Source organism: Lonchura striata, chromosome Z (assembly GCF_050655825.1).
Source record: "Lonchura striata isolate lonStrDom1 chromosome Z, ASM5065582v1, whole genome shotgun sequence".
NCBI classification, from domain to species: Eukaryota; Metazoa; Chordata; class Aves; order Passeriformes; family Estrildidae; genus Lonchura; species Lonchura striata.
Genome location: NC_140740.1, coordinates 13634357 through 13645357, shown reverse-complemented (window position 1 = coordinate 13645357; position 11001 = coordinate 13634357). Strand labels below are relative to the sequence as shown.

Sequence of the window (11001 nt, the reverse complement as noted above, 5' to 3'; positions counted from 1 at the left end):
TCCCAGATGTGATGTGCTCGGGTGGGAATGGCCCACAGCAGCATTTGGTGTGTATTCCAGCCTTTGCAGGAGTGCTTTCTGTATCCTTGTGTGCTGTCATTGGTGTTGCAAAACCCAAGGGCCATGTTACTATTAGTGGCAGAGAAAATGCTGAGGCTTTGTTCCCTGTCAGCATCAGCGAAAGCGCCCTGGAGGAGCAGTTGATTCCGGACCAGCTTGGAAACGGAGCAGGCTGCTGCCGTCCAGCGCAGGTGGAACTTTGCAGACGGAGCCAACAGACCTTGAGGAAAGTGCTTTTGAGCCTGGTAAGAACAGAAGCGGCTTCTGGAGGGTTGAAGACCATCTGGCCATGTGCTTTTGCCAGTTTCTAGGCCCTTTACTGGGGAGGAAGGGAAACCTTGGGATTGAGGAAGCTCCTGGTATGGCTTCCCTAAACAGCAAGCCTTCTGACAACGGTTTTGGTTTGTGACTGAGATCATTATTGCTGCTGCTTGTTATTGCTGCTCTTAGTGGCTGCAAGTGGGAGATGAGCTGTGTAGGAAAGGTCCTCAAGTGCTGCTCAAACACCTGAACGTGTGTTCTGATGAGCTGGCAGTCACTGCAGCTGCCACAGTGGAGGGTGGCAAGCTGAGTTTGAGATCTCCCAAGCTTGACGGAGATGAGGAAAACCTGTCATTAGCTCTGCCCCATCCTTCAAGGAACCAATCTACAGCATGGTGCCATAAAATTAGTAATTGCTGTGGTTTGTTTGTTTGGTTTTTTTCCTGTGTGCTAAACACTCCCCTGTGTGAAATGAATCATCTGTTGATGTGAACCTCCTGTAATCTGTTGTCATCCAACAGAACCTGTGAGGAGCTCAGCTGCACTTCAGCTTGTTTTGCACAGGGTCTGCCCTGCTCCCTGTGCACTGTTGAGGGCAAAGCTTGAGTGAAATGTTGGACACATTCCTGAACTTGAGGGCACGGTGAATCCAGCCACAGCCTGTTCTACAGTGGTAACCCATTGCATTCCTCTGCAATCTCTGACCATGGTTCTAATGTTCTCTCTTTTCAGCTGGTGTAGAAGTCATAGATCTCACAGGTGACTCTTCTGAGCCTGAAGTCATAGATCTCACAGGTGCCTCTTCTGAGCCTGAAGTCATAGATCTCACAGGTGACTCTTCTGAGCCTGAAGTCATAGATCTCACAGGTGACTCTTCTGAGCCTGAAGTCATAGATCTCACAGGTGCCTCTTCTGAGCCTGAAGTCATAGATCTCACAGGTGACTCTTCTGAGCCTGAAGTCATAGATCTCACAGGTGCCTCTTCTGAGCCTGAAGTCATAGATCTCACAGGTGCCTCTTCTGAGCCTGAAGTCATCACTATCAGTGATGATGAGTCTCCTGTGGTAAGTGATGACTGGCACACTCCTCTCCATCTTGCATTCAAATTAGTTTTCTTGTCTGTCTTCTGAAATCTTACTGAGTACCCTGGCCTCAAAGGTTGAATGATGGCTCTGATTTGCCACAGTTTAGTCAGCAGTTCCCAGTCAACCACAAACACACTCATGAACATATCAGCATGCCTGAGAACTGCTTGCAGAGAGCAGGTGAGCAACCTAAAAGGTTGTTGCTTCTGTGATTTAAAGGAAAGCACAGGAGGTCTTTGACTTCCCAAGGAAGAAGTGTTTTACCTGCAACATCAGTTTCAGGTACCTCTGTCATTGAGGTGTAAAATGCAAGTGGGGCTGACTGGGGTACACAATGAGCTGGTTTCTTATTCCAAGAAGTCTTTAAAAGGGTCACATTTGGTATTTTTTCATTTTCCCTTAATATTTGGTAAGAATATGCTTGGATCCAGCCCACAGTGCAGTGTATCTGCTCAAATTTGGGTTGCCACTGCTGCTGTGCAAAACAGAAACATGCAGCAAACATAGCACAGGAGTTATATCCTGACAGGGTTGTTCCTGAACCTTTGCAAAGAAAAGGCCTCAAATTTTACAGCAGAATTTGCATGACCCAGCTCCACATGCACCAAATGCAAGAGCAGGGTTGGGTACTGGGTTTTTTCCTCTTCAGTAGCTGTTCATATAATAAGTAGTGTTCAGGCTATCACAGCTGAAATTGCCAGTCTGGGAGAAAAAGAGAGACACAGCTCCATCCCAAATCCAATTAGGGAACTGAAATAGGGACACAGGAAGTACAGTGTTCAGGTGGTTCCTAAGTGGTGGTTCCATTTCTACCCCATTTCAGGACATGCAGCAGAGCCAGCAGCAGCCACATCTTTCCAGAGCATCAGAGAATTCATCCGAGCCACTGGCAAGTAGTGATGAAGAGGAACCAGGAGATAGTGGGTATGTGAGAGTAAAATATCTCTCTAAAATCTAATTTCTGATATATAGTGGGAACAGGTTTTTCCAGGCTTCTGGGTTCTGCTGAAGTCTGTGCAGAAACTTCAGGCCTGGAATGTAGTGACCTGTCTGGCAGAGAAGTAAGCAAAAGAATCCAAAAAACCACATAGCAAGATCCAGCTGAAACCTTTCTTTTCTTTTCGTGATGTCATGGCTGAATATTTGTTACAGTGTGGCTTGATAGATGTTGAAATGCTTGCAGCACATAGCGGCTTGGGGAACAGTTGTGGTGCTGGGCTGGGATTTTGTTTAATCAGAGTAGGTATTACATGCTGGTAACTCTGTCTGCAGTGAGATTATTGGCTTCACATTCAAATGGCTGCATGTTCTCTCTGGTTCCCTCTAGTGCATGGCCAGCAGGTCTTGCTAGTCCTGCAAAGCGGGAGGGTGTCAACTCACAGGTGCAGGACAAGGAGCAGAGCCAGCAGCAGCCACATGGCTCCAGTGACACAGAGAATTCAGCGGAGCTATGGGCGAGTAACCAAGAAGAGGAGCCAAGAGATAACGATGAGTATGTGACTGATGAAGTGTCTCTCCAAAGTGTAATTTCTGATATTCAGTAGACAGATTTTTTTGCCAAACTGCTTGATTCTGTGTGTTGGAATCTGATTTGAAACATAGTGGCCTGTGTGGAAGGGAACTAATGGGAAAAAACCCCCAACAACAGAGCAAAATCCCAGAGAAACCTTTCTTCTCCATTCAGGAAGGCATTATTGAATGTTTCTTAAATGATGGATTGCAATACACTGTAATGCTTGCAGTACATAAAAGCTCTTGCACTGGTGTGTTTCTGGGCTGGGATTTTGCTAAATGAGAATGAGTGGTTATTTCTGTTTTTGCAATTTTATGTCTTGGTAGCTCTCTTTGCACTGTGAAATGGACAGCTGCATATTCTTCTAGTTCTATTAACTCTGATGAATGGCCAGATCATTTTGAGAGTCCTCTGACATGGCAGGATGACATTACAGATGTAAGCATGATGATCTTATCACATGTTCTTGTCCTTTCTGCTTTGTGGGAGGGGAGGAGACAGAGTGGGAGCTCTGTCTCTGTCTCAGCTGCCACTCTGTCTCCTCAGTTGTCCTCGGTGGGATGCCACATGCAGCTGGCTGGAAGCACAGCCCTTGCTGGGAAGCTCCAACTTGCCCATCCCTCCAAGTCCTTTCTTGGTGGTGTCCATAGAGGGAGAAGCCCTTGCCAGGATGGCACTGGCAGCTCTGTGTGCTCCTTATAGTTTTATAGCATTGCCTGAAAGACTGCACATAGTCCAAGTCCACTTTGCCTGGTGCCAATAGAACAGCAAACTGGAATTCTTTACTTCCAGATTTCTGTTGTGGCTTCTTTTCTTCAGTAGCTGTTCATCTAACGTGAAGTGTTAAGGTTATCATAGCAGAATTTGCCAGTTTTGGGAGAATGAGGAAAATAAACAGCGCCAGGTCAAATCCAAATAGGGAACAGGAACAGGGGAGAAGGGTGTTTAGGGGGTTCCTAAGCTGCCCCTGTACCCTGTTGCAGCAATGAGAGCACAATCAGCAGCACCCACTTCTTTGCTTTTCAGGGCAGCAGCTCTTTGTGCTACTGCTTTGAATGCTCTTAGGCAAACTGAGAGGGTGATACCCTACCCTTGCTCCCCTCTTCTGCTGTAACTGCTTTCTGAGCTGGGGTTTGCGTGCAGCACCAGGGGGCTCACCAAATCTAATTGTATCTTCTTTTCTCTCCCTTCCCATGTGCACCAATGCAAGCTTCTTGAAGGTGAGTTGATGTTTTCCAGTAGGTAATGGACTTTTATCTAAAATGTGATCATTAGTTTTGTTGTACTTTCCCAAAAAAGTCAAGCAGCAGGGATTGAAACTGCTTTTAGCAAAAAGCAAGGGGCAGGGCTAAAGCCTCTGGCCAGTGTCTTAGAGAACGGATGCAATGTGTGTGTGGTGGCCTCTGTCAGTCACAGTGGGAAATGCCTGCAATAAAAGTAGCAGAATACTTACGCAGAAGGAACTTTAATTTGGTAACACTTTCTGCAGTTTTGATTGATTAGTGATTGATTAGTGTTACATGGACCCTGGAGTTGCAGAGGTCATCTCTGCCTGCGGTTTCTGAGAGTTAAAAAACATTTCTTGACCCTTTTGCTGTTACAGAGCAGGCCCTTTAAAAATGGCTCTCCCTGTGACTTGGTCAATATGTTGTCCACAAAAATTTGATTTGTTACTGGGGTGTGACAGGTAAATAATCCTACACTTGAGAGAGACATTGGTTATTTATTTCAGTGTTTCACCAGTCTGGGTGCTCAGTGGTATTTCACAAATCGGACACACGCACTCTCAAAATAATTTCTGTTATTTATAGATTTTATCAAACAAAGAAATTAGCATTACAAGTGACATGGTTATCTCCTTAGCTCGTATTCTGTCTTCTTTTGGGTAATGATTGCTTATTTCTCACTTTAATTAGTCCACTTGGTCCATTGCTCAGTTTCCCTCTTCTTTTGGGCTGGGGAGTTTCTTGAGTTGCTGCTCCATGAGTTGTGGGTTGCAATCTCCCCCTGCAGGAATTATTGTCTACCAGTCAGAGCTGCTTTCAGGAGTGCTGGGTTTCTTAGTCTCTTCCTGGTCTTGGGAGTTATGCCAGATGTTCTTTTGGCTCCTCAATTCTGCATTTTTTGTGTCCACTCTCAGTGGGCATCCTTCTCCCCAAGCTTTGTTAACCCTTCCCCAAATCTGAGATCCTTCAAGCATGTCAATCCCGGAACCTTTACAAGGCAATTCTACCAAGAAGGAATTTGTTTTTCTTCCCCACTTAGAAGCATGTTTGTTAGTTGCTGTCTATTTAATGGAATAAATCTCCCTTCCAGGTGATTTGGTTTGAAAGTATAGAATGATCAAATATAGCAATACAAAGTGCATCCTTCCTTAAGAAATCTTTCACATAGTCTACATTTTGCATAACATATAACTCCATTTTCAAATTATCTTAATTCAGGAGGATGATGATGGCAATTTTTAAAGGGGATACTGCTCCGAGTAATTTTATAGTATCCAGGGACTTTCCTTGAGAATCTCTTGGGTCATCTTTTTTAGCTGTGTGGAGGCTGAACAGAGCAAATATTTTATGTTGTTTTGTAGCAGAGTAGTCACAATGTATGGAAGGGTCCAGTCCTAGTATTTGGGAAAGTTTTTGAAATTGTTTTTAACCCAGCTGAATAGTGTCCATTTAAAATAGGAACCATTGCTGACTACTTATATCATTTGTTTCAAAGGTAGCTCTGGGGAGAGAGAGAATAATAGATCTAACTTCTGAAAATTAAATTACAGTGCATGGAGAGGAAAGGAGAAATGTTACACTGAGCAGCCAGGAACAGGTGGATGGCTCTGGTAATGGAACAGGAGCTGATGATGCACCTGTGGCTGACTCAGGCCCTGCAGAACAGGGAGCAGAGGAGGAGGACTCTCAAAGTTCAGAGTATGTATGCCTCATGCCCCACCACACACAGAATTCTGTGCCTTTCTGTCTTTTCTGTGCAGGACTTAGTAATACTGCTATGCCTGATTTATCTTTGATGCCTTCCCTACTCTACTTATTTCCCTCCTTCTCCCATGTTGCAGGATGATCACATGATACCATTTGAATTTTGGGAGAAAAAAGCAGCCCAAAGCAGATGTACATCTTTGCGTAGAGCCTTAGAGAAGAGTGTGGGAGTATGGCAAGGAATGGGGATTTGTCACAGGCCATAGCTCAGTATTGCATTTGCTTTTTCTGACAAGCTGTAGTAGTGATGTTCGGTATGGAAATGCTTCCATTGTAATTACTGGGGCTCGGCATCACGGGGCCAGCAGGCAGCAGCTGGGCGAATTCCAACAAAAATTCCCTGCTGGAAAGGTGCTAGGTGGTTGCCTTTCTCCTGGAGCTGGATCCCTTCTTCCCAAGGTAGACTTGCACACAGGCAGTTGTGGAGGTCCTGCTTTTATGGCCAGTGCTGGATGTCACAAGCCCTGATTTGCTTGCTTCTGTGATGGAAATCTTGCAGTTCAAGTTGGGTGCCTGTGCAGTAAAATTCCCATTCTGCAGAGGAACAGGAAAGTCCTGCTGTAGGAGCACTCCATCAGGATAAGAAAGACACAGTTCATCAGACTGATTAATTTTAACCAAGTGTCTTTGTCACTAGGGACAACAAAGAACATTAGAATTATGATATAAGGTTTTCAAAGTGTCTTTTTGGGGTGGGGGAAAGACACAGGTTTTAATAAAGCTGGTGTGCTTTGAGCCTTTTGGAAAGGCAATGTAGGAGACTACCTGAGTATGGAACTTTTAGGTGTCAGGCCTTAACTATGCCACCTAAAGGGCTTCTACGATTCTAAACCATAATGCATTTTACCAATGAATTTGTAGATGCTTAAGTTTTGGTTGTTAAGTCTGTAGGTGACGAAATCCCAACCCCTGGTTAATATAAAACAGGAATACTTTTTCCCTCCAGTCTCAAGCTTCTCAGTTACTGAATGTAGCTGCTCTGTTTAGTTAAGGCTGAAATAGCTCAGTGCTGCAGCATTTAAAATTGACCAAAGGCTCCTTCCTAGGGCTAGATCTTGCCAGAACTGTGTTACTCTGCAGTTTAAAATTGGGTCCTGGAATGAATATTCTGGGGTGAATAATTCCCAGAGGACAGCTGATGCTGTAGTTACAAAGCTGTTACTGATGACCTGCTGGAAGTCAAAGTTGCCATACACAAACTGGCCTGTGCTAGAGACTGCTGCTACTTCAAAGCCCAGAGCAGGGTGACTGACTGCACCTTTCTCCTAGGGAAAGCCAGGACACCCTTTCCCTCAGGGCAGGGGAAACCCCAAATCCTCATTAAATGCACAGCAAACAGAGTCTTAAAGACAGCAGGGTTCTTCAAAGGAAATGTGTCATGGCTAGTCAGCGCAGTTGTATGAATATGTGAGATTTTATATATCAATAACCACTGAAGCGTGGTTATATTAACAGCTGCGTGTTCTTTCTAGTTCTGTTTCCTCTAGTGCTGAGCAAGGAGTTGTTATCAGGTGTCCGCTTTGCATGGAATTTTACTCAGAGGTAAGGATCCACCTGTTGTTGTCCTTTCTGCTTTGTGGGAGGTGAAAGCCAGAATGGGGGAGCTGCACAAGTCACTTGGATGATGTGGGATGCTGTGGGCAGCTGGCTGGAAGCACAGCCCTTGCTGTGAAGCTCCACAAGTCACTTCTTGGTGAATGTAGAGGCAGAAGCCCTTGCCAAGATGGCACTGGCAGATGTGTGGGTCCCTCATAATCCTAATTCTAGGTGCTCTAAATAGAGCCTGGTGCCAGTTGAGCAGCAAAATCAAATTCTTTCCTCCCAATACATGTTGTGGTTTTCTTTCCTCCAGATTGTGCAGCACGGACGACAGCTTGTGGCAACCCTATGTGGCCATGTCTTCTGCAGCAGATGCCTCCCTATTGCCCTTGGGGTTGCTCACATATGCCCAACCTGCGAGGTGAAACTCAATGCAGCAGTATATTTTCCCATTTATTTATGAGTGCTTCTGAGGACAGACTGAGATGGATCTTGGCCAATAGACAGTGTAGAGACTTGTTTCTTTATGTATATAGTTCTTCCTGTATAAACTTTCATTTCTGCTGAATTCAATTATAAATGAAGTTTTGATTGATTTAAATATAGCCTGTCTGCTCTTCTGTGCTGGACTGTACTGATTGTAGTTCTTGTGGCCGGTGTGTGTTGTACAGGGAAAAAGAAGCACAGCCTGCTTGGGGTGAGAGGGATTCAATTTCTCAGGCCAGACTCTGGTGGATGCTGTGGTGAAAATGTTATGACTTCATTGCTCAGAAGATGAAAAGAGTAGCAGGTTGTGCACGCAGCCAAAGAAAGCAATGTTCTTTGACAATGACTGGTATATTAACAAACTGCTGCATTTAGTGCTGTGAGGTTTCATTAGAATTAGAATCTGGAGGCTTCTGAAGGAATGTGTTTTTGAATGTCTGCAGTTGGTTACCACCTTTGAGCTGTTGGCAGTACAACTGTGTTGTAGCTTCCTTCAATCACAGCAGTATAATCCTATGTTACACTGAAGAGAAATGCAACTGTCCAGAGATTTAAAAAGTGGACATAAGAGAGGAAAGACAATTACTTCTGTTATACACAAGTAATAAAGAGGCACAGGCAGATCTCAGGTAAACAGTGGGAGAGTAAATTCATTGTGCCATGAAACAGAAAACTCAGATGACCAAACTGAACTGAGGTCCTCTGTGTGTTAAAAGTTGGTTGTCTGTGTGGACATGAATCCTTAGTTTTGGTTTTTCATTTTTGTCTTTATCGTATTATTTATCTGCTTCCTCAGTCATATTTCAAGATGTCCTAATATTGCCATATTTAGGTAGAGGTAGTAATAGACAAGGTTCAATGTACCCTCTAATTTTTATGTGGCTTGGTCTTAATGAAAAAAATGAAAACATTAGTATTAGCCTGATAAAGTGACTTTTTGATTTTTGTTTTTAATGAAGACTACTTGAGTTGTCAAGAAGACTACTTGAGTTGTCAAAATTAAACTCAAAGGTAATTTTTCAACAGACACAAATAAAATTATTTAATTACAAGATGGCCATAAATTTTAGACCGATGTTTTTTGTTTCTCATTTTTTGGTAGACTTTTAGCTACTTGGTAGATGCAATGACAGTACGTAGAAATGTCTTACTAAATTATCTAAATGTCTTTCTAAAAGCTATATTCCTAGGTGACATGCAATGCCACGTATTCTCATTAAAAGGAGCACTTAAGGAAATGATTTATGGTCAAGTAAATTTAAGTAATGAAATGGCACTCAGCTGATATTATAATAGGTTTAAACAGATGTTAGTATGGTTCAACACTATCGGCTGAGGCAATTTTCTTTAAAAATGTTGGTATAGGGTTAGGAATTAAAGCATTCTCTGTGTGTATATATATATATATATATAATTTTTTAGAAAGTATTGATCTAGGGAAGCACTGATTAGCAAAAAGTAACTGAAGAGTTAAAGCATTGGTTTCAGTTGTGGTGCATAGCTGTCAGCATAAGGAAAAGCACATTTTCAGCTCATTTCATCATTGGTCTGTAGGCATAGGAGAAGTGGGGCTTTTTGAGCTTTGAAGGCCAGACCAGAAAGACAGCATATTTGCATTGTTCATTTCTCATAATCGGTGCTTTCAGATAAATACAAGGTGCTTAAATATTCGTCTATTAAATGTATATTTGGAATTGCTTTAGTGTCTTTGCATTTTTATATAAAGTATTAAATCTCCTTTTGGATTTTTCAAAAAATGGAAAAGTCATCCCTACCCATTCTTCAACACCCAGCATGTTGTCAAATACCCAAAAGGATGAATTGTAATAACAGAGAAACTTTTTTAAGAAATGAGCTTCCTCATGCAGAGCAGGAGCTGAACATATCCTTGTGCTCTCCAGAGCCCTGGATCAATTCCCACCATTCTCCCCACAGCCCAGAGCACCCAACGGGACCAGGGGCGGAGGAGCAGCCCTGAACCTGGCAGGGCTGAGATGGGTTCCCTGCTGCTCTCAGGAGCCACAGCCCTTCCTTCTGAACACAGGTCCCGTGGCAGAGTGGCTAGAAGGAAAAGTGAATACTGATTCTGCTCCTTCTGCTCTGTTCACCTTCCGGAGCAGAGCAGGGCCTAAGGAGAAAGGTGCTGTCCCTGGTGTTACGAACAAAAAAAATAAAGTTTAAACTTTTGGAGAATGTTGTTAACAAGGTATGTATAAAAGGGATGTTGTTGATACAAGTAACAAGTTATAATTGGATCTGTAGTTAACAGGGCGAGGTGCAGGGTTGGGTGTTGTGGGCGCAAAGCAAGGTGATTAGTTGTATTAAAACTCAATACTGCTGTGTATAGCTAAAAGGGGACTGGACCCAGGGAGGAGATGCCAATCTTTGTGGAGGGGGGCAGAGAAGCTTCCAGAAGTATTGCACCGTGGAACACGGCCACAGCTCGGATCAGGACTGGAGGAGAGGCCAACCAATAGGAGGCGAGAATCTCAAAATGATTGGCCAAGACTGCACCAACTTATGGGCCAATCAGCAACAGGAAAAGAGACCTATCACAGCACGGATCCTGAGCGGCCAATCAGGAGAGGAGAGAGACTTTAAAAGGCCTGGGGGGTGTGACGCCCGGGTCTTTCATGGGAGCAGGTGTGCTTGGAAATGCTCCTAGGTATACAGTTACTAAGTAGTTGAAACAGTCTCTGGACTAGCTGGAAGCTTTGGCTTCCAGTTGTTCTGTCTATAATAAACAGGCTTACTTTTTTTTAATTAAATGGCCTTCTTTTTTTGTCAAAGTTTTAAGCCTGTCCATAACAACTGGGGCCTCGCCCGGGAAAGCCACACCCAGAGGCGGGTCCGGCGTAGGACTTGGATTTGGGAGGTGCACCCAGCTGATTTCAGCTGCCCGGATTACTGAGGACTAGGTCGGATGCACAGAGGGGCTGCTGGCTTGATCCCGAGGAACGGCTGGAAGCCTCAACAACTTAGAATCGCCTTCCAGGCAGCAGGAGAGGTCCTCGCAGCACTTGGGTGAGCGGCACTTGGGTGAGTGTGCGAGGGGGACGGAGGGTAC

The 11001-nt window shown here is 44.1% G+C and overlaps 1 protein-coding gene across 2 annotated transcripts; it reads left to right on the top strand.

The window, feature by feature from the left end:
• Window positions 1–249: 249 nt before the first annotated feature.
• Window positions 250–10031, top strand: LOC146763650 (uncharacterized). 2 transcript variants are annotated; one of them, XM_085566504.1, is made up of 6 exons: window positions 250–1080; window positions 1333–1586; window positions 2230–2330; window positions 2734–2898; window positions 7382–7451; window positions 7762–10031. In XM_085566504.1, exons 2-6 carry the CDS (start codon window positions 1485–1487, stop codon window positions 7909–7911), a joined length of 588 nt encoding a protein of 195 aa, XP_085422630.1. In that variant the 5' UTR covers window positions 250–1080; window positions 1333–1484; the 3' UTR covers window positions 7912–10031. The 2 variants fall into 2 exon arrangements, with proteins under 2 accessions (XP_085422630.1, XP_085422631.1); XM_085566505.1 differs by lacking the exons at window positions 250–1080; window positions 1333–1586 and adding an exon at window positions 5696–5843 and having other exon boundaries at window positions 2153–2330.
• The last annotated feature ends 970 nt before the right edge of the window (window positions 10032–11001 follow it).

What these genes read in the sequence shown, in the direction of transcription:
- LOC146763650 (XM_085566504.1), top strand. Translation starts at nt 1,485, where the DNA reads ATGATGGCTCTGATTTGCCACAGTTTAGTCAGCAGTTCCCAGTCAACC. An exon ending in GAACTGCTTGCAGAGAGCAG is followed by an intron (nt 1,587 to 2,229) that starts GTGAGCAACCTA and finishes ACCCCATTTCAG; the next exon opens with GACATGCAGCAGAGCCAGCA. An exon ending in GAGCCAAGAGATAACGATGA is followed by an intron (nt 2,899 to 7,381) that starts GTATGTGACTGA and finishes TGTTCTTTCTAG; the next exon opens with TTCTGTTTCCTCTAGTGCTG.